Below are 27,722 nucleotides of genomic sequence, written 5' to 3'. Positions count from 1 at the left end.
TAAAACGATCTCCGTCCATACTACCACAGCCTGAAAACGCATATCACATGACCTTTCGCGTACACTGGGCATGCGCGTGCCGGTGTAAACTGGAAGCAGCGCGGTTGGTTGTTCAGTTGCAGAAAATACTACGAACAACATACAGCAATGGCGAAATGTAAGACCAGAGAATTCTTTGCTTGGACCGACGACGAGGTGGAGCTTTTACAGAAAGTAACACACAAGAATAAGGTGTTCAACGCAGTGGAAAACACAACAGATATGAAGGCCCCTATGTGATAGAGACGGGACGAATCATGGAAGGACACATCATGACTGATAAGACCCAATCAGGAAGCAAATGTGGGTGTCTGCGTCATCGTTTTCAAAGGTCTCCGTTTCTGCCCATCCAGACTAAAACACAACCCCGTAGTTTTGAAACTAAAATGAAACGTCTCCGTTTTAGGGGCTCAAAAACACCGGAGTAGTTTGAACGCTAGGCATAAACGTAGTAAAAGTTCAGTGTTTTAAAACAAAATCGTATTAGTGTGGAAGTAGCCTTAGATATGGTTGGGTACCGAAGTCGGTACTTTCAAAGGTATTGATTGAATTACATTGGTACTACCGAGTCCCAATTCAATCAATAGCGCCAAATTTCGGTACCTGAGAGCACATCTGAGTTAGAAAGGCTAAGCCGCAGTGGAGCGTGTCTGCGGCAGAGCAACTCGAGTGTCACAGTGACTGGCGAGCTGAAAGCGGTCACAAGTATGGTTAACGTTGTAGGGACGGGTTTGGGGCGAGAGAGGACGAAGAGGTTTTATTTTGTGTGGTGTGTAAAATGTTTTAAATAAATAACTAGTTGAAATTGAGAAGTTAAAACTTATTTTTACAACTTAAATTACATCTTTGTCATTACAGAGAGAGAGAAAAGTACTGTTGGGTACCGGTACCAAATTCCAGGTACCGGTAGGGCTGAGCGATATGGAGAAAATCTAAAATCATGATATTTTCGACCAAATACCTCTATTGATATTGCGATGATATTGCAGGGTTGACCATTGGTACTTTTACAAAATATTTACACAATGAGATTTTCCCTGAATAATCATCAGTAATGTGGATATAATGACTAAGTAGGTAAAGGCAAATAATAGAACAGCTACAGTACGGTTAGTTCAGAAAATGACATCACTTTACTGTAATGCAGCCTTTAAAACCAGGAAAAGACAACACTTGTGCCATATTACGGTATACAAAATCTAAGACAATATCTAGTCTCGTATCACGATATTGATATGATATTGATATATTGCTCAGCCCTAGGTACCGGTTCAAATGTGAATGGTACCCAACCCTAGCCTTAGACCGATCACACTCAATCTGTAGCTCTCTGGATCTGCGCCCAAACTCTAAACTCTTTTGGCAAGTTTCTGTAATTGAATCATATTTTGTCTTGTCCGTCGTGACTCGGACATTTATTTTTAGAGCTAAAAGCTTTTGTTGCTAGGAGACGGCGTGTCTTAGGAGAGGCTGAGCGAGCGAGGGAGGGACAGAATGAAAGAGAAAAGAAAGAGAAAGAAAGAGATGGCAGTGGTGTTGAGGGGGAGAAAGGCGGAATCTGTGAAAGCTGAACGACGAACGTACAAGCTATGAGTCAGCAGGGACATCTGCAACACACACACACACATGCGGTGGGCATGGTTGCTATTCCTGTGTTCTTTGTCTGTGTGCTCTGTGCACCCACGCATGAACCCACTTACCTCTCCCCAATAACCTGAGTTGTGTGTCTGCACTTCGTGTGTGTGAGGGAGATATTAGCTCGCCCACTTTGATTTAATCCACTCCTGCTGTGTGTTGCATGCGTCAGCCTGTGTCCTTGCATGTGCGTATAGGGAAGTGTGCACATGTGTATTTTTCTCCGGCAATCACCAATGTGTACCCCATTATACAGCAGTGTGTTGTGTCTGTGTCACAACGCCTGACCTGTCCCCACTGACAAGAGCCTTATTGTCTGCTTTATGAATCATATGCTCGTACCCCATTAGTAATCTGCCTTCAAATGGCCATTATCAACTATCACAGCCAGCCTGTCTGTCTTTTGGCTCCCTCTTCGAGCACCATAGGAGATCAGATAGCAGCATGTGGTTTATTAGTCACCAGGAGCGGGTCTGTTTTTCAGGATATTTTTTTCTCCTCCTTAATATGACTTTTGTAAGGTTTTTTTGAGAGTGTTAGCTGCGGCATTCAGAAAAAAAGGAGCGCTAGATTGTGAAACTAACGAGCCACCATGTTTATTTTTTAAAGACTATTTTTTCGAGCTTTTTGAAGAGGCGACATGCAGCAAAGGGCCACTGGTCGGATTGGAACCCGGGCCGCTGCAATAAGGACTCAGCCTTGGTATATGGGCGACCATGTTTGTCACTCATCACTCTCTTACTGTATATTTAAAATGATCAACGTTAGTCTGTTTCCGTTAAATTCTCCTGGTCATAGAAGTTCCCAAAACGCTGCACATACACTAAATACAAAGACACGCCCCACACGCCTTACAGGTCATGTTAATCACTTGATTGATTTCTTATATGCAGACATCCCAGTGTGGAAACAAGCATAATCATTGTAGCTCATGGAGGAGACATTTCCCAGCACGGACACACACTTTGCGAATCACATACAAAATTTAACAGAATTCTACAAATAGAAAGCACAATTTGAGTTAACTTTATGCCCTTGTATTAAGAGTTGGCTCAGTCAGATTCAAATCAAGAATCAATTCCATTGTGAAATGCCAATAAAAAGGATATGCTTGGGGGGCTAATGAATTGTGCTTTTTTAAATATTTGTGTATCTCTAAAATATTCCCGACTTGCAAGCGATCAGTGAATGAAGTGATCAGTATTTTTCATTGGGAAGTTGTGAAAAATGGAAAGAAAGTTGAGAAAAGAAAGGATGCAACTCTGCCCCACTGGAAATCTTGCAAAAATGTAGTGTCTGTTGGACATTAAAACGTCACAGCTTGAATCTCTTAAATCTATCATAAATGGGGAAGCAGATTGCAGTTACCCAACTCTCCATTATTTAGCCAGATGTTGGTCACAAGGGACTTCGATGCAACACTTAGGAGTTGGGTTGCTTGCTAAGTTTAAACTCCGGTGACAATATGGACAGTTTTTCATGCACTAAAAAAATTCACTTGAGTTGTACTGGACCTTTTGTTGTAGTGTGGCAACATTGTAATGTAAACACAAGGTATCACAATTGCAAGTGCATTTATGTGGCTTCCTGTCTCTGAGTGGCATTCTCATAGGTCTCATAGTGTACAAACTGTCATTTGTTGAGGTAAGATTTTCCCACTTTTAGTCAGTTATGTATTACTACAATAACTACTAATACTGCTACTTCTGCCAGGACTTCCTCTACTACTATTACTACTACTAATACTACTACCACTATGGATTAATGACTTCTGCCGACACGTAGCTGCACTTTGCACACCTGATAGTGGACTTTGGTTTCACCATGTCTGACTTGGGTGGTTTTTCCATGACTCACTTCATTTACACCTGCTATTAAAATGTCATCTGTATCTCGATAAGGTAAAAGACACGTTAAGACCTGGTGTAAATGCACGGACCATTGTGGTCAGAATTTGATCGAACATCAGCTGAGTCAGCTATTTGTTAATGCAGTTCACAAGAATTCACAGTTTTTTTTGTTTTTGTTTTTTTGAGAAAGCACCACCCATGTCGGTAGGAATGTCGTGACTCACTCCATAGTGTGTCGTCTCCGCTTCAGAAAAAGACTGATCTTTAGCACCAGTTGTTGCTGCTTTAAGTGATCCACTGTGAAGGAGTCCCTGAGCTTTCAGAGCAGCTACAAACACTGCTGCAGCGAAAATGACCTGTTGGCACGTGTGTTGTTCCTGACCAAAAGAAAGCTGTAAAAAGACTCTTTCCTGCGTTGAAAAGTAAATATCAGGCACACCATATCTTTTTCAATAACCTGACATTTTTGTTTTGTTAACTGTTTCCCAACCTATTTATAAATGAGCACATAGTGCTGACAATGAGAACAAATATTGTGTAAATGGAAAAGTTTCGTGGTTTAATTACCATCTGGGCACCATATCCAGATACAGTTTACCCTGGGATTTAGTTGCCAGGTGTGTCTTCTTTTTTTATACTCATTTACAACTCCTTTTTTCTGGGGGGGTTTTATGTGGTCTTATCTGTTTTTTCATCCATTGTTCTTTTGTGTGGTTGTGTTTTGTGGGTTATTGTCTGCTTTCATGGAGCTGCCCCAAAGCAATTTCCTATCGAAACATTGACAAGGCAATAAAGTACTGAAGAAGTTTAACAATTACCTGTTTAATAAATCAGTTTAGTGGGCCTGTACACGGATACATTAGATGGTGTTTTCAGACCCTCATCACATACAGTGTGATACAACAACTTCCATATTCATATCACCAAGATTGTGTCATGTGCCGCCGCTGCAACTTGGGTCAATAGGCCACATCACACCAGTGTTCTAGTCTGTCTGCCTTGAGCATGTCATTGTTAAAGGTTCACTGTCACTGCTATATAGATAGGACAGACTTTGTAGAGTGTGGGAAACTGATAGTAACCTTGGTATTTAGGATACTGTGTTTCTTTACACTTACATAAACACACACACACAAAATACAGCATTGTTATATTGTGCCCACATGTTTCCCACCCTCTGCTTTCTCAGCCTGATTGCCAAGACGCATCTGGTCCTAATGAGGGTGTGTGTGTGTGTGTGTGTGTGTGTGTGTGTGTGTGTGTGTGTGTGTGTGTGTGTGTGTGTGCATGCGTGTGTCACTATGTCTTTGCTATGCAGCCTTTCAGCCTGGCCTTGTGTTGAAGTGGTGTTGAGTCTTTTATTGCCACCCACTGCTTTACAACTCAAAGCCTATACTTTTAACTGTTGGATAATAGTGTGTGTGTGAGTGTGTGTTCTGATTGTAGTTATAAAAGCATAGCTTATATTTTGTCTGCACGTATCTCAAGGCCTGTTAATCTGTTATAACAGTGCTGATTTTCCAGCTTTGATGGTGATAGCAGTGAAGTGAAGTGACTGCGGTCTCTGGGAACAGATTTAGTCCAAATGCTCATCACAGAGTTCCTGGAGGCACTAGATCCACTCTGCACCAAAGCCAGAGACCAAACTGTTAAGGATTAGGGCTGCAGCTATTGATTACTTTAGTAAACGAGTATTCTGCTGATTATTCCATCGATTAATCGAGTAATTGGATACAAAAATATTTTTGTTTGTTAGAGAGCAATAGTAAATATACAAAAGAGGAAATAAGACGGGTTTCATAAAATGAACAACTCCTTAGTTTCCTTTTTAGAAAAATCTACATTTGTACTGCTTAAATTGCATACAATAATATTATCGGTCAAAACTAAACCCATTTAAGTGCCATATTAACTTCTTGGTTTTAAATGAAGCCTTGATGAAAAGAATTTGCATCGATTTTATCAATGGAATTTCTTGGGGAATCGTTTCAGCCCTCTTAAGGATTTTAACGTGCAAGTTTCATCCTTGAACCTGTGAATCCCGACAGTTTCGTGTCTTGCATCCTTTCACAAATGCTCAGACTGTTTTCATTTTGTCTGCATGTACCATCTCTCTTCCACCTGATTTAAGTGCCTGTGGAGTCAAACCAAACAACCTTTTTGCTGTTTTTGTGCTCCTGCTCTCCTCCTCAAGTATTTCAAATAGGTGGAACTAGGGCTGGATGGGGGCGGAGTCTGTGACGTATGTGTGTGTGTGTCTGTGAGAGAAGGAAATGCTAAAGGTCTCATGCTGGTGGGGTGGCTTAAAAACATTACATGACAATTTGTAGTCGATGTTCGCGATATAGACATTTTATACACCGCGCGTGGTACAAGCCGCGATACATCCACTATATTCTATGTATCGCCCACCCCTAGGTGAAACACAATTTTCAATTATTTTGGTTGAAAGAGGGCAGGCAGTTTAGCAAAGCCACAGGGAAGATGTGTAAAAAAAAAAAAAAAAAAAAAAAACATTGGACATGACAAATATTTATTTTTGTTCATCCTGGCTCAAAGTGCTTCAGACATAAAATCACTGAAGTGAAACATCAGAAACCAGTCCTTCAGATCCATGACTTAAATGTAAATACAACAGTGTATACATACTCCATTTCAGGTGAAAATCCTGCATTCAAAACATTACTTAAGTAAAAGAACAGAAGTATTATTAGTACAAAAAAGTACACTCTGCCACTCTCTTTTCTCCATGTTTATCTCCAAAGACACAAAAAACACTTTCACACACAAAAACTGGATGCTAGTTGACTGGTTTCTTGCTAAATGTAACATGCCTTTTAGTGCCTGCCAAACACATAGTATAAAGTCCTAACTTATTATCTGTAAACACACATTTATTCACCTGTTGTGTTGAGCCTGGTACCAAAGCAGCTGCTGTCAAAGAGATAATTAACAACTTTAGAAGTATAATGGTTTATCACATGCATTGTGCCAACAATTTAAGACTAGACGGCGTTAAAGAGCTGGAATAACCCACATTTTCTTGTTGTGGCCATCTTTTCTTTAAACTGTTCATGATCATCCAGCTGTAACGCCCCTCTTCCGTCTCCTCTGTCCCCCAGGGTTTGCCTACCCAGATTGGGCCTACAAGCCAGAGTCGAGCCCAGGCTCCAGACAGATCCAGCTGTGGCACTTCATCCTGGAGCTGCTGAGGAAAGAGGAGTACCACGACGTCATCGCCTGGCAGGGAGACTATGGAGAGTTTGTCATCAAGGACCCAGACGAGGTGGCCCGCTTGTGGGGGGCCAGGAAGTGTAAACCGCAGATGAACTATGACAAGCTCAGCCGAGCTCTAAGGTGAGACTAAAGTGGATAAAAAAAGAGTGAAGGAAAAGAAGGATGACATCTCCACACTTAAGCCCAAATTGTACTTCTCAAATTCACGTAGCTGTGACATTAATTCTGCTCATGTCTGTGTCTGTCACAGTTTTGATTCTAAATCAATTAAAATTAGCTTCCGATCTCAATCATCGTAAACAAAAGATCAGCAATTATTTTCTTTCGCCCCGCCCCGCCTACATGTGTGCGTCTTAAGACAAATAGAGCTTGTCTCAAAGAAATGTAACAGCCAACTCACTCATGGTTACAACTATAAACCAGCACAAAAATCACAATTCCCAACATAGCCACCATGTTCTGAACAGACACATTACATTACAAACACTAACTAAAGTAACATTTGCATTTTGGAACATAAAACAGCAAACTTAAACTACTCAGTCCAGCACTCGGGACTAGGCCGGCATGATGGGAAATGTGGGCCGTCCCTGTCGTTCCTGCAGGCCTATGGCATTTTACACTGCATGAATTAGCCTAGCGGCTAGCAGACTTTAGGAAGTTATTTAGTTTGTTTTTTTACTCATAGCTCTTCTACTCATCTACGCATCTCCTGACAGAACAACACCACAGTTGATTTTCGGCCTACATGCACGTTTTTTTTTGCTCAACACTGTTGAATCAGAGCAGGGGATATTGGTAGCAAGAGCAACAAGCTAGCAGGATTGTCGGGTGCCGTCTCTCAGCGCATACAGACTGTTCGAAAGTCAAATCAAATCATGGATTTGGAGAATCGTCACGTGCCCAGAAACAATTTGACTATATCCACCCCTTAAGCATGTTTTTAACTTTAGTTATTTCAGGGGCAAAGCCAGGTCCGATGACACTTGTTGATATATTTACACCAATGACAAACAGTGGCTTTTCTCTGGCCCCTGCTTTAGTCTGAAAGGTATCACCCATCATATTTAAGTCATATGTTCTTGATAGGTATCAACACCAGAGGAGTCAGATAATGGCAGAGAGCCCAGACAGGTCTATCTTAAGTTACAGGAACTGGAATTGTGTTGTTTTGAACTCCAGATGAACTGTGAACTCAGTGAAGCATAAAAGACTGATATTAAAATAAATCACATTTGTTCGTGGTAAGATAACAGTAAAGCAGGGGTTAAGGATAACAGTGCGTCCATTCACACACACCAGAATTGGAACAAAACTTCTTTTCAAAAGTATTCTCAGCTTTTTTCTCTCTCTATTCTGTTCTGTTAAAAAGGTGGAAGCTGAAGAATAGAAGGAGGAGGAAAGTAGTGATGAATCCTGTCATCTTATTATACCCCCGCGACAACGTAGTCAGGGGGTATATAGCGCTCCGTCTGTCCGCGTCTCACACTTTCATTTCCGGAGCAGAACTCAAAACTATTTCACTTAGAAACTGTCTGATGGTTGACAGTGTGGTCTAGTTGGCCATTTGGGGGTTAGAAGTCCAGGGTGCCCGAATCTTTTGAAATTTTGGCCAAAATCTTTAATTTTTTTCGACTTCTATTTAGTTTCCGCAGTATAACTTGAACTCTTGTCTTCTACTGACTTTATCCTGAGGAAGGTGAGCTAATAACAAGCTGCATTGTGCTCAATAGACTAATTCCTTTAGTTCCTAAAGGGTAAAACCTTTGGCCCTACTTCAGTAGGGGTCAAGCAGTGAGTGGGGGTATGTGAGCCATGCTGACTTTTGCCTTGTTTATTTATCTTCTTATTTAGACTCTGTTAAATTTCAAGGCTAACCGACTGTAAGCTGGGAAAAGACGCTCTACCTCATCTTCATCTTCTGTTCCAGTTTCTTTTCTTTGTTAAATAAGGATTCACAGGAACATTTTAAGACCTTTAAGCTTCATTTCTCCCATTGGTTTTGGTTGTGTATAAGGATGGTGTCCTTGACGTTTGATCTTATTTCTCTTATTTTTTAATCTCTTATTTCGCTGGTAAATTTGATCTTAATTACAACAGCGTCAAACGTGAGAAAAAAAGATTTGGTGTTTTGTCGTGAATGAGCATCTGCGCTTCGTGCACAAACTCCAGGGTGGCAACAGATTTAGAAACACACACCTTCACCCTCCACGGAGCACATGTGGGATGCTGCAGAGTTTTATTTAGCTGCCAGTCTGTTCATGTACACAGACACACACACACACACACGCAGATACACACACACACACGCAGACACACACACACACACACACACACACACACACACACACACACACACACACTGCTAGTCATCAATGTCGCCTCCTGTTTTGTAGGTTGGTGTGGGTTATAGTTTGCCATGGTGATGACTAGTTACACTGCCTCATCACGACACACACACACACACACACACAAACACACACATACACACACGCACACACACACACACACACATGCACACACATACACTTAACACCTTGTTATATGTCAGCCCTCCTCCAGCCCATCTGTGTCTTGTTTGTTGCTTAAACCTTTTTTTGTCTTTGACTTAGCCTCATATGACTGCGTATTTAAAGACACACAACTTTCTCTGAACTATAGGAATATATGTTAACACATAAAAGAGTTATGTACGGTGCTGGTGTAACACATTGATTTTGCAGTAATGTTTATTTTTAGTTTATTTAACAGGGACCAAACAGATAAACATTGTTACACAGGGAGAAACTATGCAACAGATGTAATGTGTATATAGGACGTCTTGCTGAAGGGATGAAATGATTTATTTCATTTTCTATAGACCTACTTAACATTATTATCATAACAAAAGTTGAAGTATATCATACAACATACAATTTAAATAGCTCAATAGAAGCACCTTTACAGTAAAACAAAGATTTTAAATTGACAGATTTAAAATGTGTGCTTAGGGCTGTCGCAATAACTGCAATATTGCAATATTGACAAGCCAACCGCAGGGGATGACAAGCGACCGCCACAACCGCTATGTTCACGTTTTTAAATTCTTTGCAATGGGAGTGCCGCATTTTTACACTTTGCTACAAATGGCAGCAGCGTAACGAGGCGCTGAGCGCCTACTCTAAGCTGAGCGCTGCACGTATGGTGTTTTTGTCGAAAGTGGGTTCATCCAGATCAAGTTCTCTACCTTGTGCAGACATTTTGATATTCTATATCATAGCAACCAGACGCAACAAAAGTATATCGGCTGAAAAAAACGCTGCACCTCATTGTCCTTCTTTGTTCTACATTTAACAATAAACTAGTATTTAATTTGTTTTTAAAATGTCATCTTTGTCATTTAAAAAGCAACAATATACAGAATCATAGCCTAACAAAGTTTATTTATACAGCCCTCAAATCAGGATACATGAAGTCATTTGCAAAAAAAGTTGCAATAACACTGCATATCACGCCGTTGAGCCAATCATCATCACCGCAGGGGATGTTCCTTCACCGCGACAGCCCCGTGCGTGCTTAACGTTGATGTTTCAATTAATATGGTCTGATTTCTGGTAAAAGTTTGGGGTAATAACTGGGATAACTCTATTATTAACTAAAGTAACATTATATTAAGAAGTGTTTGAGTTCCTTTTTTTGTGACCGTTTCCAGATTATTTAGTGGAAAAATTGGGAGTCCTTGGTGCTATTCACAGTTGATTGAAACATATCAAACTAGGGATGTTCATTTTGAAAAATTTTCTTAACCAATAACCGACCCTCGTTTACTGATTATTAACCGTTAACCAACAAGATTTATGCCTTGCATGCAGTGGTGCACCAGCTGCAGGAGCACAACAGATATTGGTTGACGGGAGTCCCCAGTTCACCGTCCGGGAGCGTTAACTTAGCAGCTACGATGCTGCGTGTAGTGTCGCGGACATGCAGCTACTTCCCATTAAAACTCTCCACCGCACATTTAGTTTAGTTTAGCAGGTTGTCAGCTGTGTGTCTGCCCGGCGGAACTTTAGCGATTGTCCGACAAACAGTGTGTGTGTTTGTGCTACGTTAGCAGCTCTAGCATTGCCGGAGGCTTCGCGCTCGCCGCCGTCGCACACGTAGTCTGGGTAACTTTAGCGAGTTTCCAACAGACCGTGTGTGTGTGTGTTGGCGGTGAGGTTGTTGGTGACGTTCTAGGTGTGAACGTGTGTACAGTTAATTTGTCGGTGAATATATGCTACGAAACTACAACTCCTCCGCTCCGCTAAAGCGAGCTGGAGAGACCGGAGCCGACTTCCTGTATCCTGCAACTCCTGCTCCGCCTCTTAAGGTTGACCAGCTTTTCTCCTTAAAGTCACGAGCCGCTCCTCTGAGCCGCTCAGCTTTTTCATTTATTATTAAAATTTCTTTTAACCGATAGCATTAACCGGTTAAAATGTTTAATGTCGGTTGAAGGTTAAACGGTAAATTATTAACATCCATATATCAAACTTGTCACTAATACTCAGAAACTGACCAAAAACTTCGATCTCCAAATTAACACTAAATGGCTCCTAAAGGGAAAATTCACCAGCTTTTTATGTGGATGTCCAATCAGTGTTGTTGGTAAATGTAGGCCATTGAAGCATTAAATTCCTCAGTGCTTGCTATATTGACCACGAAAGCTGAGTTCCTCTGCTTTAGGAGCCACAATGTGCACGACCTTCTGACGTACTGAGGGTCCCCACTGGCCATATCCTGTTGCGTGGCTAATGTAGCTGCAGCCTCTGCCTCTCTCCGCTGCATTTCTTTGACCGTATCAATATATGGATGAATATTGAAATCAGCCAAAACACTTTCAAAATAATGTCACTAGTTTGCAATACAAACAAAGAGATGAAGGAAGTTCTGTTTTTGAGCTGCATCTAGAGCACGGAGACGGAGAGAGGCAGAGACTAGAATCCAAGCTGCAAATGTCTCCGCTGATGTATGAGAAAACAACATGACGTGGGACGAGGGCTGCTTGTGGTCACAGCAGTAAAGACACTCTGCAGCCTGCAGTTCAGTGTGTCCACCTGTTTCATCTAAAAAGTTTTGTCTCACTGCCACAATATTTACTGCTGCATATATTTACTGATGCACTTTGGATGTAATGAATGCAATGCAGCGGAGGGAAATTAAGCTAAGAGCGTCTGTCTCCACAGCAAATCATCTGTTGAGGGTTGTTTTTTGTGCTTTAGAATGTTAACGCTGTGAAACAATCAGAAAATAACTTTTCTTTCACCCGTTCACAGCACCGCCGCGATACGTCTCTCTCTCTTCTACCGCTCGTCCTCTCAGCTCGGTCACACAATCTCTCTCTCCTTTTCTCTCTGTCTTTTTTTTTAAATGAGTCGGGAAAATGTTCCCGGAACTTAATTTAGACCCTGGTCCCTGCAGTCAAGTTCCTCAAATGTTCTTCGATACGGGGGAAAGTTCCTGCGGTCGAAAGAGGGCTTAAGAGATTTTAACGTTTTGTTCTCCGACATAAAATTCGTCAGTAAATACCCCAGTCATGAATTTTTGATGTCTTATAAAAGGAGGTTGCTCACAAGTGGCTAAATGAGACTACTAAACGTCATCACGCCGACTCGTCCGCCTCTACAGCCTCGTTGTGTATACTCACGCGACCCTGGTGTAGCTGGTTTATAGCCCAACGTTAGCTTTCAAAAATGATAAAATTTGTGGAGATTATCTTGCTGAACAACACGTGTAGGTATCATAAACGTTTGTTTGCCACAGAGCTTATTTTCTACGATAATCCAAAACCCAACGGAACAATCCCATTGGCTTTTAGTCCAGGGAACCCAGAGCAATGCTAACTTCCTGGTTGGCCAACAAAAATCTGTCATCCCTGCAGCACTCTATTAAGCCCACACAGGTGTAACAGTAAATAAACAGGAGTAGTTACTTTCTCTTTGGTCTCAGAGAGTGTTTTATATCAAGGATTAACTGGAGCCAAACTTAGTTGTGAATGTCTTTTCTGTGGTTTGTAAACCCTTTATAGGAATGAACGGCTGTTAATTAATACCAAAGTTCTCTCTCTGTTAGATGGGAAGTCTTTGATTGATGCTTCGATGTATCTTTGAAGTGCACATGTGTGTGTTCATTCATGTGTAAAGACATGCGTGTGTGTGTGTGTGTTTCAGAGTTTGTATCTCGCACACATCTACGTGTGTGTTCAACACATAGAGGCCGAGTCTATACAGTCAAAGTCCTTTCTAGTTTATTTGAAGGAAGTTCAAATGGTCTTCAAAGAGCAGCAGGCCTGGAGCGAGCCTGGGCCCGTATGTGAGACAGGCTGTCCCATATTGACTCATTGCTGTTTGAGTGTGTGTGTGTGTGTGTGTGTGTGTGTGTGTGTGTGTGTGTGTGTTTGTTTGTTCCTTTCACACGTATGTTCCTGGCCTTTTCCACCCCAACTCGTTCAAAGTGCCATCCATCTATCCACACGTCCGTGAACATTATGTCCTTCCAGCTTTTACGGCACATACAGGCCTGATATTGTTAACACCTACTCACAAATACTGCTGTTGACTTCCTAGAGCATGTGTGTGGAGTATATGTTGTTTTGATTCTTTTTTTCTGTATGCAGTGTGTATTGCGTGTATACCTGCTTGCCATGTACTTGTTAAATTTCCACTTGTACAAACTATTCAAGTACTGAACCTCAGCACCGATATAAGGGCCTGACATTATTCTGGAGTTTTTGCCTTTTGGTTTTTATAGATATTACTACTCTTTTTCTCCTTATCTGTTCAGTTCTTTATTAATACTCTCATTGGTTCTTATTCATTACTAAATAATTGCTTATTAATATATTATATATATTCTTAATATATTAAGAATAAAATTCAGAACAGGATTAGAATTTATTTATATTTTAAATTCAATGTTTCTAGAGCAGCAACAGTAATGTTTACAACAGCAAATCACTATAGGAACTCAATATCTTACTAGGAACTAATCTAGAATGAGAGAAGTATAGAAAGAATGAAGAACGCAAACATCAGTCAGTATCGCTCCTTCATCCTTCCGCTGTCCTCCTCCCTCTGCTGATGGGAATCAATGGCTGCAGGTAACGTTTACCGATGGTAGAGGGAGGAGGGGCTGCTTCGTCTCAGCCAGCTGATAAATTAGTTTACAAGAATTTTAAGATACGTGGCAAACTAAGATAAACAGTTAGACTACATACAGACTGCTTTTGTTTTAGCTTGTATGTACTACTACACCAACTTAGAGCACATCAAACATTTAAATACTCTTTTACTTTATGAATCATTTCACACAGAAATTGTAAATGCAGGAATTTCTCCTTTTAATGGAGTATTATTCCATTATAGTATTGTATGTTTACCTAACTTAGTAGTAGTTTTGTCATTACTTGGATGTGTTTTCTGCATGCATGGTATATTTGAGCCTGTGTGGCAGCTGTATATCTGCTGCTGTTTTGTTTGTTTGTATTTTTGTGTGTGTGTCTGTATTATATGCGAGGGTGTGGGTGTGCGTAGTAGTCGTCTCTCTCAGAAGAGGCCCTTCACTCATTGAGTCATTGAGAGGCTGGGTGAACTCCTGGTTCACACACACTCGTGCTCTACTTTGTTCTGTATTGTACCAAACTCCAGTGACTAACACTGTGGTCACAGTGAATCAGGGATACAGCCGGGCACAGCTTCATCACTGTGAACAATATTCCATCTGTGATTATTGTGTTTACTACTAGTGTCACTGGTTTTAGGACACTAATATTTTACTGTACTGTAAGAATATTATCTTATTTACATATTTCTAGGCCTGTTATGGTTATGGTATGGTTATGGTAACATTTTGTTTGATATTTGTCATCCATCATTTTTGTAGCTCTGTGGAAAGGCAAATAAAGGTCCAGTATGAAGGACTTTGACTTGGCAAAGTTAAATATCATTTTGGAAATACTTCCTTGAATTAGTTTTATCACACAAAAGGGTGGGTTTTAATGTTCCTTGTGTGTTATATCATGTAGCCCAAATTAAACTATTGATCGCAATGGATGGATGTATAGAGAGTAGGGCTGTCAAAGTTAACGTGATAATAACGCGTTAACTTAAATTCATTTCAATGCCACTAATTTCTTTAACGCAACTTGCGAACAGATAAAAAATGGGCAATTAATTTGCGATTAATTACGTGCAAATGTTGAATCAATTGACAGCCCTAATAAAGAGAAATGGATCGACGGATAAATAGTTGCCCTACCTGGTATGATTTTATATTCAGCCTTCTCTGCTGCTGGAGAACAGCTCAGTTCTAACTTATTGACAACGAGAGACATGTTTACAACTTTGTGTTCAAGCAAATCCTTATTTTTATGTTCAAATTGAACCACTGATCTCGTCTCAGCTCCATCCTACTGGAAATGATGAATAATGTATTACAGTTCCCAGAATGAAGAGGCCAGTCTCCGCTGAATGAGCCACTGATTTATAAGTTTTTTTATGTAAAGAAATATGAATGTGGTTTGGTCCTGAGGCTATCGGTGAGTCACAGGGAGCCATTTTATCTTTTAGATGAGCTGTCAGCAGCTTGCTATTCACTCCTCTACATCGCTCTGTGTATTGACGGTGACTAATGCAGTCTTACTAATGGAGCCGCCTGGTAAAGACTAAATCACAACGGCTGTCTCACTTCCTTAAGTAATCACGGTGAGATTTTGAATCTAACCGTGTGTTCACATTGTGAGCAGCTTGTTTAATTATGGGCTGTACAGTGAGTAACGTAGAATTGCCATGCAGGCCAGGCAGTGCTTTGTACAGCAACATTGTGGTTTCTGTAACATTACATAATTGTTTTTATATCTTTTTTAATATACTGAAGCCAACTAGCAAACTCCAATTCAGTATTAATAAGCATGAATATCTCAGTGAGTTGTGCATGAAAGCTTCGCAAGTACAACCTCGTGTGACAGCTGACGTTAGCTCAATATAGCCGATGGCGATCTTTGAGAAGCTTTGGAAGAAGCTTTGGACGCATCTTACAGTCTTCTTCCTGTATGAAAATAATGAAATGAAAGTCATTTATTGACCAATGTCACTGGTTAAATGTTTATTGTAAAAGCATAAGTTGGTGTGTGTGTTCTGGAGTAGGGATGCACCCAGGGTCTGAAATTAGCACCCGCCACGCGCCAAATGTGGGTAAATTGTTGGCAGTGGCAGATAAAATCATCAGGCCACCCGCCACTTTGGCAGGCAGGGAAATCGCTAAGGACGTCCCGTCCCGGGGCCAGAAAAAATATGATGGGGGAGGATGAAAATTGTGAAAATGACTGCACGTTTTTGTGTAGCACACCGTTATTATTAAACATCCGTGACAACATAAACACACACGCATACACACCGTATGAGCCCAATCCGTCCTGCACGTACACACACACACATATACCGCCGGCCTCTGACCTCACGACAGCTGGAGCGTTAACGGAGAATTATTCCCAAGTTAGTGAAGTAAACTTTCTAGTATTAACGGTACCAGTTAGCTAACGTTAGACTGTTTGATGTTAACGGTAACGTTACAGTTAGCTAACGTTAGACTGTTTGATGTTAACGGTAACGTTACCAGTTAGCTAACGTTAGACTGTTTGATGTTAACGGTAACGTTACCAGTTAGTTAACGTTAGACTGTTCGATGTTAACGGTAACGTTACCAGTTAGCTAACAGTAGACTGTTTGATGTTAACGGTAACGTTACCAGTTAGCTAACGTTAGACTGTTCGATGTTAACGGTAATGTTACCAGTTAGCTAACGTTAGACTGTTCGATGTTAACGGTAACGTTACCAGTTAGCTAACGTTAGACTGTTTGATGTTAACTCTAACGTTAGACTGTTCGATGTTAACGGTAACGTTACCAGTTAGCTAACGATAGACTGTTCAATGTTAACGGTAACGTTACCAGTTAGCTAACGTTAGACTGTTTGATGTTAACGGTAACGTTACCAGTTAGCTAACGTTAGACTGTTCGATGTTAACGGTAATGTTACAGTTAGCTAACATTAGACTGTTTGATGTTAACGGTAACGTTACAGTTAGCTAACGTTAGACTGTTCGATGTTAACGGTAACGTTACAGTTAGCTAACGTTAGACTGTTTGATGTTAACGGTAACGTTACAGTTAGCTAACGTTAGACTGTTCGATGTTAACGGTAACGTTACAGTTAGCTAACGTTAGACTGTTTGATGTTAACGGCAAAGTTACCAGTTAGCTAACGGTAGACTGTTCGACGTTAACGGTAACGTTACCAGTTAGCTAACGTTAGACTGTGTGATGTTAACGGTAACGTTACCAGTTAGTTAACGTTAGACTGTTTGATGTTAACGGTAACGTTACAGTTAGCTAACGGTAGACTGTTCGATGTTAACGGTAATGTTACAGTTAACGCTCGCTAACGAGCCGGCAGCCGACGTGAGCTGATGATAACGTTACGTTAACGAGGAGTCAAAACTCCGCAACTGCTCAAATCATGTTACTAATCTTAACCACTTATTTACTGACTTCCTCCTCTCTTTGTCCTCTTTGGGTAATAAGGCTGCAATGAATGAATTTAGTCTGACAACATGCTGCGTCTCTCCTCATGACAGGAGCATCTTGTTGCAGCAGCTCCTCCAACTTTAGGATGCTTAGGCTAATAGAAAGGGAATTATGACCTGATTATAAATATTATATTTAAATAATCATTATCTTTTGAATTGTGTGTTTTTATGACAATAACCACTACAGATGTCAATAACAGTACAGTACAGTACTGTGTTGGCTACAGTACTCTCCCACCCCCCAGAAACAGGGCTCCCCCGGAAGCTACGGTGTAATTTGAACACTGTAATTTACCATGTATATAATGTTTTTCATGTAAAATAAATTGAACATTGAATTACATCAGATCTAAAATGTTATTCCTTCATTTAGCGCAGAGATTTCAAAAGTGGCAGATAAAATTTCTGAGTGGGAGATAAAATAAAATACTTACCTGCCACAGTGGCAGGAAGTGAAAAAGTTCATTTCAGACCCTGGATGTACCGATATCAGATCGGATATCAGGCCAATACTGACTCAAATAGCTGGATTGGATATTGGTGATAATCGGGCCGATCTATTCAATTGAGTTTTATATTTATATTCTATGCTAGGGATGGAACGGTTCACAAAATTCATGGTTGGGTTCATATCAGCGAGGAGGTCATGTTCTGATTGCAACATGCTTTTCATTTATTTGGCAAAAATCAGTTAAATGTTTGCCTTAACAAAAGTATGGCTTCCATAAGGAACATAAACTCTTCTTCATTGTCAAATCTTAACTGAAAGAATAGGTCTTCTACAGTCATTAGTGCAAACAAAAAATGCAGCTTTGTTATTTTCATATAAATATGATGAATTATAGACTAAGGCCATCAACATTAATTGAAGCATAAGCTCTATGCTCCAGAACTATACTAAAAAAACAACAGTATAACATACAGTATGTCTCATTCCCCGATTATCAGCTCTTAATTGAAAGATTAGTTTTTCCACTCATAAAGTGCAGTATTTGGATGAATACGGTTTGATTTCTGTGCCACTGTGTTATTTAAAAATAATGAATAAATATAAAACACATTACAGGGATCGTGCTGCTGCCCCTCTCCAGTGTCCAATCCGTCACTGCTTGTGTCTGTGCTTCAGAGAGATGCTCACTGTGTTGCTTTATAAAGGCGGCACGTCTGCAAAACATCACTTTTTATCTCCCACTCTGAAGTGATGTGGTGGCCAGTCACAGTTCAGTAACTTTCAGTAACTTTTAGTAGCTCTGGATGTCCATCCGTCTGTAGAAAGAGGCTGTGTTGGACAATTCTTTCACAATTCCTAGTCGTGTCTGTTCGGGAATTACTGTGTTGCTTAAGTATCGGCGAGAGGGAATATTATAGCGCGACTCAAGTAACGTTACGTTAATCATATGCTGAAATCCAGCGTCCTCCACGACTGCATAAGGCTGCATATCTTTCACTATAAACCTCCCCGATGCTGTAGTTGTGTTTTTTGCCCTGTCTGAGTCTGCATGTAGAGGCTGTTTAAATGCTGCGGGGAGAAGGAGTTGCACTTTCCTACCCGACTCTCTTCTCCTTGCGCTATCGACGGCCATACCGGAGTGAGTCTCCATAAATGGTTCATCATATTGGAAGTGTTGTCGCTACAACAACCACACGTGTTGTACAGTGCTTACACACAGTCAGCGTTTTATCCACCACTTTTTCTTGTCATTTTCCTGGTAACACTAAATCCGTAATGCTCCATACAGCAGAGCCAAACGACGCTGGTGGATCCTTTAACTGGACTTTATCGTGTCCATTCGCCATTTCCTAAACTGACTGTCAGCCGCACCCTGGACTTCATCCGTGTCAACCGAGAAGTCAAACTCTACATGAAAAACAGCACAAAATGGGCCTCATTTCAAATGAACCGTACAATACATACACGCCCTGAACCGTGACTAGCGAACCGAACGGGTCGGATTTTTTACTTGAACCGTTTCATCCCTGTTCCATACACATTATATACTGGAATTTTAATTCCTGTTTAAGTTTTGACCAATTTGTTGCTGGATTAAAAAGGTTTTAACTTGAATTATAATTCCTGTTCATTTTGAAGATTGTTGCTTGTATACAATTAATTATTTAAATAATAAGTAACGAAATGAATATATAATATATTAATATAATAACTACATGTATTTATTTTGTTTTACAAAGTAAGGAAAGCAATGTTTAAGTCAAGCCTGATGCTGCCTTACACATAACAGAACTATTCCAGTCACGTCCACACAGTGAGACATACAGCTTATTCATTTAACGCTGGTATCGGATCGGTACTCGGTATACCCAAAGACCAGTTATCGCGCTAGTACCGGAGAAAGCCATAGCTATCCAAAAAGCTGCACGGGCACAAGGCCTATGCACAGAGTTATTTTCTTTGCCCCTCCAGAGTAATAAAGTGTGTGTTGGTCAGCAGGTTCATTTGTTAGCGCTTGAGTCTGATGCTCGGCTAGCATTAGTCTGTAGGTGATGGGGTACAAAGTACTCACAAAATATTACTAATTATTAAAGCGGCAGTAGGCAGAATATTTTTGCATCATTGGGCAACAAATTCCATAATAACCTTTCAGCATATTGTAATTCAAGTGTTCTGAGAGATAACTAGACTTCTGCTCCTCCTCATGGCTCTGTTTTCAGGCTTTAGAACATCTAGCCTGTGACAGGAGACTTTGACCAATCACAGGTCATTTCAGAGAGAGCGCTTCTATTGGCTGTTCATTCAACGGAGGCAGCTGTCAATCACTCGCAAACTCCGATCAAACGGTCAAACTGAGCAGCGCTGATCAAATATGAATTAATATTCTGTTACTTGACAGCTGATCAGAGACGGCAAGGCTCCAGATCAGCTCTGATTGGTTGTTTTCCTCCGGTCTGTGAAATACTGTCAGGATATAAAGACCATGTTATAAAAAATACTTTTTTTGAATCATATTTGCTCCAACCTGCTTACTCCAGCTTTAAGTTATTAAATTCATAAAGTTGTTAACTAACATTAATCGATTAACAATCACATTTTGGCATTTGTGAATCAAAGGAAGATTCAGAATGGCAATCCTTATGCTAATTGCTTTTGTTCACCCTCCCCTGGAGTTCAGATCTTACTGGTGACTCCAGGCTTAAATGCAGCAGTCGTCCATGTGTCCGGGACATGTTATTCATTGAAATAAAAGTTCCATTTTGAAAAATGAAAACCCTTCTAATGGCTGTTAGTATCGTTTCATCCATTTCACACGGCTATGCAGAACTGCTCACGTACAGTAATTACTTCACATTGGTAGGGATGCAAGAAAATGCAGGTTTGATTGGCTGTTGATGATTAGTGACCCTAAAAGCTGTGGCCAAGAATACTGAATGTCGACACATGAACCAACTGTCTCACTTTATTCAGGTCTATGGGAAAATAGTGGACTATGGTGGTTTGTTGATCATTTCAGATGCACTGTGAATAATCGCTGGCTGACTATGCAGCTGTGAGTCAGGAGAAATCTTACTTCACTTCATAGTTTCAGCTGGAAAAATGTTTCACACTTAATGGCCCAATCCCAATGTCCCCCCTAATGCCTTCAACCCTGAACCCTCAGGGACTAAACTGACGTCATCTGGTAAATGGTTGAGTGGGAGAGGCTGCAATGACTTGAAATGGTATGAATATGAATGGGACAGTACTTTGAGGCGACATCACACTACCTTGACAATGCCAATTGTTGGTTTTTATTTAACGTTTTTTACTGCCTATGTGAACGTCTTTCAGGCTCTTGCCTTACGAGAGGAGAGGTAACTCTAAAAAAAATCAATTTACTTGTTTTTGTCAAACTTCATTAAGCAAAATGGAAAGAAACGGTTGCTGAATAAACCAGGTGTGTAATATAGTCATGTGTTTTTATGTAACATCTTAAATCCTTAATGTTAATGTTTCTGTGTAAATTTAAATATGCCTGGCTGAACACACATGTGCCGTCCTCTTTGTTCACCTTTTTTTTACGCCTGCGGGCTTCCCCTGGTAACCGTGGTAACACTGTGTTTAACATCACAACACTATGAATTGTGGGTAATTCCCTCAGGCAAAGTCTGCAGAAATGCAGACTTACGGAAGGTGTTCAGAAAGTGCTCAAAATTTCTGCTAGAGAGCCCTCAAGGACTTGATGATTTGACAGTGGGACAGCCCTAAACCCTCACAGACTTTGAGGGAACGCACCTCAAACTCTGAGTCTGAGTGTGGACATTGGGAATGAGCCAATAAATGTTCAGCTAATGTGGCCACGATCAGAGGTTAACTGCATGTTGCTAATGATAACAGTATTTAAAAATGGTAATTCACGGGAATATAACACTCTGTCTGTCCTTTTTTCTTTAGATACTACTACAACAAGAGGATCCTCCACAAGACTAAAGGGAAGAGGTTCACCTACAAGTTCAACTTCAACAAACTAGTGCTGGTCAACTACCCCTTCATCGACATGGGCTCTGGTACGCAATGCTCTCTTTTTCAGGAAGGCCCTGATCACATTCACACAGTTACACATTCACACCTGGAAGATGCCCTGGAAAAGTGTCTTAAAGCTGCAGTAGGCAGTATATCTGTGGCATCATTGGGCAAAAATTCCATAATAACCTTTCAGCATTTTGTAATTCAAGTGTTCTGAGAGAAAACTAGACTTCTGCTCCTCCTCATGGCTCTGTTTTCAGGCTTTAGAACATCTAGCCCGTGACGGGAGACCTTGACCAATCACATGTCATTTCAGAGAGAGAGCGTTCCTATTGGCTGTGCTCCGGTCATGTGACCAGAACTTGGCGTTTATTCACCAGATTTCACAATGGCGGAGGCGTCATAAACTTTCTTATTTTACAGCTAAACAGTACACTACAAGATGATTCTGAGAACATGTGAGGAGAGAAATAGACAGTACAGTAACAGAATATTGATTCATATTTGATCAGCGCTGCCTAGTTTGACGGTTTGATCAGAGTTCAGAGTTATTGACAGCCGGCTCTCATAGACGTCAGCTGGACAGCAGACCACAGATCAGCTCTTACTGCCTGTTTTCCTCCGTAATGTTAAATCTCGCCTACTTCAGCTTTAAGATGTATTTAACAAGCTGGTTACACCTGCAACACACATACAGAACAATATAGGGTTGTGTTCACAGGCAAAACAAGGCGGTGTGCTTTCGTTTTGGGATTGTTTCCTCAGTTTTTGTACTTCTCTCAACTCTTCTCAACTTCTCTCTCAACTGCCAATACGCTCATTGGAATTGTCATTAAGTAATATCCTTTATATAGGTAGTTTAATTTTAAAAATATAGACACTTTGTTACCCATTTCTGTGTAAAAGGGCAGCGCACACATTGCGTAAAAAATATAAATAGAAGACTGGCCTATATTTACATTTGTAGAGCGGATTTCTGTGGCACTTGCGCACTGCTCTCACGCCTGGTGGAGCTAGTTTCATTAATTATAATGGAAGCGCAGTGTTGCAGCATCCGCTCTGCGACCATTCTGCTTGTGTTACGTGTTCGATATAGCCTGCCTGCTAGTGTTTTTCACTACCAGTTGTGGAAACCGCAGAGTTTTAACCTTGTGTCGCGTCCGACCAATATCTTTCTATTTCTGCCCTGATAACATCCCTTTTGCAAGAGAAATTCATTGTTATTTTCAATGAAAAGAATGAAATTACACTTGACAGCGAGGACCTGTTCGAGGAGTGTTAGCTCTAAGAACAGAGAAAATGTTTTTGGCCTCCAGGTGACTGGTTAATTTGAGGTCCGTATGTGTGAATTTCTGACATTGATTGGTGAAAGCTGTGACAAATGAAAAACCTGTGACGCATCATTTTAATCTGCTAAACACAACTGGTGTAGACGCTCCTTTTCCCATTTAGACGCTGTTTACTTGTTAGGAGAGAACAAGAGTTTTAGATGCTACCACACTTATTTGATGTATTTTATTACAGAGAACCAATCATAATGGGATATTTTGCTCTGCTTTATTTCAAGGTCTGTTTTGTGCAGTTGTCTGCAAAGATATCTTTTGAGAAAATATCCAAAGATTGTATATGACTGAGACATTCAAATGTTATTGTCTGATCCATTTTCCAGTCAGTGTGGTGGGTGACCTACCAGTAAATCTTACCAGTACAGACTTGGAGCAGTTTTCTAATCTAAATACGGCTTTTAATATAATCGAATCATATTCATGTGTTCCCCCCTAGAAAACATCAGATACCATCCTAGCAGAAGTACAAATTATATACTGTGTGTGTGTGTGTGTGTGTGTGTGTGTGTGTGTGTGTGTGTGTGTGTGTGTGTGTGTGTGGCTGGTTAGTTACTCAGTGTCTGTCTGTCTGTCTCTGTCTTTGTGTCTTCTAAGACATAAGTGTGCCACGTCCCAGTTTCTTCCTCTCCTCCCTCCTCTGAAGTCGTCTCTCGTTCTGGTCCCGGCCACCCAGTGTAAACACAGCCCATATGGAGCGTTGGATACTGGGTGACATAAGTGCAGCACGAAACTTTAATTATAGCCTCCGTGTGATGTGGCCCACACACTGACATGTTGTGATATGATGGTTTCATACGACAGTTACACACATGCCCACGTCAATCTGGATTGATAGGCAAGCACAGACGCTCCCAAACATACACACTAGATAAACACACACACAGTTTTATTCTCCTCATCGTCTCAGAAACACACGGCTGTGAGATTTGTGCTTTTTCAAAAAGAGAAACCCACACACACACTCAGCGGTACTGGAAAAAACAGAGGAACCCAACCCATGTTTGTGATGGCAGTAAGAGCGACTTTTCCAATATTTAATTCTGGCACGTGCGTGGATGCCAAGAATTTATTGCAGTGCCACAGTCTCCCTGGCAGGAGAGAGAGAGGAGGGGCTGAAAGAGAAGGGAACTTGTGGCTTTGTGTAACCCAGTGTTTTCTCTCTGTGTGCCTGTGACCCTCTGGGTAAAATAGTTGGAGTTATGGGAAACATGTGACCTGCTCTCATTAGTTACTTAGTAACACGTTTTCTAGAGCTGGAAAAAAAAAATCCATTAACCTATAAATTGCAATTTTTTTTTTACGATTTTGAAATATATTTTTTAAAGCCAGAATCGATATATTCTCTTCAGTCGAGTCTATGTGGAGGTAGAAGAAAGTTACTGTTTTTATTGTGGTAGTCTGAGTAACGTGACGTCATATCCGTTCCGTATCCGTCACCAAAACAAACCGCAGCGAGCCGAAACGAGAAAGTTAAAAATGGCGGAGGGTCTGCGTGGATACGACCTGCACCCTCACATGTTAAATCCACACTTTGGGACACGTTGGGTTTCACACATTGACAGGAAAAGCAGAGCTAGACATCACGGCTAAAGCTGCACGCTAACTCTGTCACGGACAGGAAACGTTATCGTATCGCGGTAACGTGGCGGTGGAGCCGGCCGTCTCTCTCATCTCCGTGGTCAAATGGGCCGACGCTACGACTGTAGAGCACCCAGATACTGACATTATGTTCTCTGCATTGAAACGGCCCCGATGGAGCTGACCATGGATGGATAAAGAGAACGGAGCTGACGGGAGAGCTAGAGACCACCTTGGAGAAGTTAGAGGAAGTAGACACGTGGGACTACGTCGGGTTTTCAAAATAAGGTTTTATCAAAGGGAACAATATATACAAAATACATCTATGGAAATCAGATTGATGGATTATATTCACCAGAAGTATAAAACATTACATGTCCCTTATAAATTAAAAAGAAAATACCACTAATCTGTGAGGGAAATGTCTTTATTCCTGACAGTGACTGATATATTGGACTTCAGGACATCTCTGACTACATACATGCTGAAAATCAAACATGTTTGCTTTATCAATTTAGAGATTTTCCAAAGTAAACATTTTTCCCATGGTCTAGTCACGACTTGATTACAATTTATTGTGATTTTTTTGTTAACTTTTAACACTAGCGTTATAAAAAAATCGCAATAAATTGTAATATTGAATCGCAATACTAAAATTGCTACACATATTGAATCTGCACCCAAGTATCAGGATAGTATTGAATCGGGGGATAGGTGTATCTTCCCAGCCTTACTGTCTTTAGGTGTCAATGGAGTTCCAGTAGCATCTCAGAAGCACTGTCCTTTGGCTTTCTGTAAGACTTTTCTTTTTTTTTTTAATAATTTACATTACAATCTCACCCTTCCCCTCTTTTCCTCCTCACAGGTCGAGTCCCTCAGAGTGCCCCTCCAGTGCCAACTGGAGGCAGCCACTTCCGTTTCCCCCCCTCCACGCCGTCAGAGGTCCTCTCCTCCAGTGAGGAGCTGCGCAGCCCGGGCATGTTCAGCAGCGTGGCTCGCCGCATGGCCCGCGGCTCTGTGAGCGACTGCAGTGACGGCACCTCCACCAACTCGGAGCTGGAGGAGGCGGTGGGGGCCGACGAGCGAGGCGTGGGGCCTGACAGGGCTTACAGGGGCCTGCTTCCTCCACGTCTGTCTCACGATTCTCTCTTCAGGATCTACCCCAACCCAGGAGGGCTGGCCAGGCACGGCCCCAGGGTCCACCCAGACTCTCTGTCTCCATTCCCTGTCTCCCCCCTGCCTGGCCCCGGGGGTCTCCTGGCCCCAACTCTGTCCCCGGCCCTGTCCATGACCCCTACCCCCCACCTGCCCTACACCCCCTCTCCCTCCATGTCCTCCCCCATGTTGGGTTCCCACTTCTCCTTCAACCCGGAGGACATGAAGCACTACCTGCAGGCCCACCACCAGTCCGTCTACAACTACCACCTCAGCCCCCGAGCCTTCTTCCACTACCCCAACATCATCATCCCTCAGCCCCACCGCCCCACCCCGGAGAAGCCAGCCGCCCATCACCTCCACGGCCCACCCCTGCCGCTCTCTCATTCGCTCAGCCAGCAGCCAGGAGGCGGGGAGGAGGGGCAGCAGCACCCGTCACCGTTCAAGTTCAAGCTGCAGCCGCCGCCGCTTGGTCGCAAACAGAGGGAATCTGGGAGCTCAATGGCTTCTGCTTCCTCCTCTTCCTCCAGCCAGTCCTCCTCATTCACAGGGTCTAGTCAGATAATCAACTCGACCTTGGCTGCAGGGCCTCCTAAGATCAAGGTGAGACTGCTACCCCACACACACACACACACACACACACACACACACACAGGATGTAGTGTTTCCACTTAGGGATGGTTCATGGTTTCAGATATGCCTCTCAAGCATTTCAAGCATGAATAACATCTGGCCGGAGCCATAAATGAAATGTCATGTGAAATATTCTTCCTCTCCAGGTGGAGCCCATATCAGACATCGAGTCAGAAGAAGAGGTGGAGGTGACTGACATCAGTGAGGAAGATGAGCTCAATCACAATGAGGAGGATGACGAAGGCGACATCTTCACCCCGACAGCTCACCACCGTCACCATCAGCTCAGTAACCATCACCGAGCTAACGGAAATGGGAGCAGCCTCTCCGCCCCCCCACACAGCAACCCTGATGATGACCCCGATGACGACGAGGAGGTCTTCAAGACTCCCGCCACTCCTTCCGTCGGCAGCGGCAGCCTGGCCTTCCCTCTCATCACCCTGAAGAGCGAGCCGGGTCAGGTGGCTCCCATCAGCCCCGGGGGCACGCTCTGCATCCCGCTCAAACTCCGCTTCAAACGCCGCTGGAGCGAAGACCAGAAGATGGAGGCGGACGGAGAGAGGGACGAGGCGGAGGACAAGAAAGTGCGGGCTGAGGGAGAGGAGGTGGGGGAGGTGGAGAACGGGGGAGGAAGAGGAGGAGCAGGAGGTGTTATTTTGGGGTTGATGCTGCCGCCGCCTCCCACCCAGCGCAGAGCGAGCTCGGAGCTGCAGAGGGCTACAGCGCAGCTGTCTCTGGAAAACACTGGCTGCTGAGCTTCACGTGCACACACACACACACACACACACACACGCACACGCACACACACACACACACACAGAGGATCCTACTTGGATAGAAAACACACACCTCTCTGAGTCTTGCCTACAAACTAGTTTTAGACCATAATGCCTTGTGGTTTCTTGACAGCAGTAGTGAAGGTTTTGTGTGATTAAGGTGAGAAATGGAGACAGTAACTGAAAGGCGATTATATAAACACACTTATATGTGAATATGTACGTGTATCATATGGGGAATTATGTTTTTTGTGCATTAATTAAAGGAGTTGGGCACTTTTTACTGACCTCACAGCCCCACAAGCTTCTTTAATTACGAACATAAAACCAAACATTTTCCCTGTGTTACATCTACATGTTCACAATGTAGTGAAGAACAAGATGTCACCAAAATGACCTCTCAGGTTCTCACTG

The 27,722-nt window shown here is 42.0% G+C and overlaps 1 protein-coding gene across 2 annotated transcripts in view; it reads left to right on the top strand.

Moving 5' to 3' along the window:
• Positions 1–27,347, top strand: part of erf (Ets2 repressor factor) — a 54,301-nt gene extending 26,954 nt beyond the window's left edge. For both annotated transcript variants that reach the window (XM_037794421.1, XM_037794422.1), the window contains exons 3-6: positions 6,647–6,881; positions 21,749–21,861; positions 25,610–26,502; positions 26,679–27,347. In XM_037794421.1, the coding sequence (XP_037650349.1) occupies positions 6,647–6,881; positions 21,749–21,861; positions 25,610–26,502; positions 26,679–27,287 (1,850 nt within the window). In that variant the 3' untranslated portion in view covers positions 27,288–27,347. The remainder of the gene's footprint in view (positions 1–6,646; positions 6,882–21,748; positions 21,862–25,609; positions 26,503–26,678) is intronic.
• The last annotated feature ends 375 nt before the right edge of the window (positions 27,348–27,722 follow it).

Source organism: Sebastes umbrosus, chromosome 15 (assembly GCF_015220745.1).
Source record: "Sebastes umbrosus isolate fSebUmb1 chromosome 15, fSebUmb1.pri, whole genome shotgun sequence".
Lineage (NCBI taxonomy): Eukaryota > Metazoa > Chordata > Actinopteri > Perciformes > Sebastidae > Sebastes > Sebastes umbrosus.
This window is presented reverse-complemented; position numbering and strand designations above follow the sequence as displayed.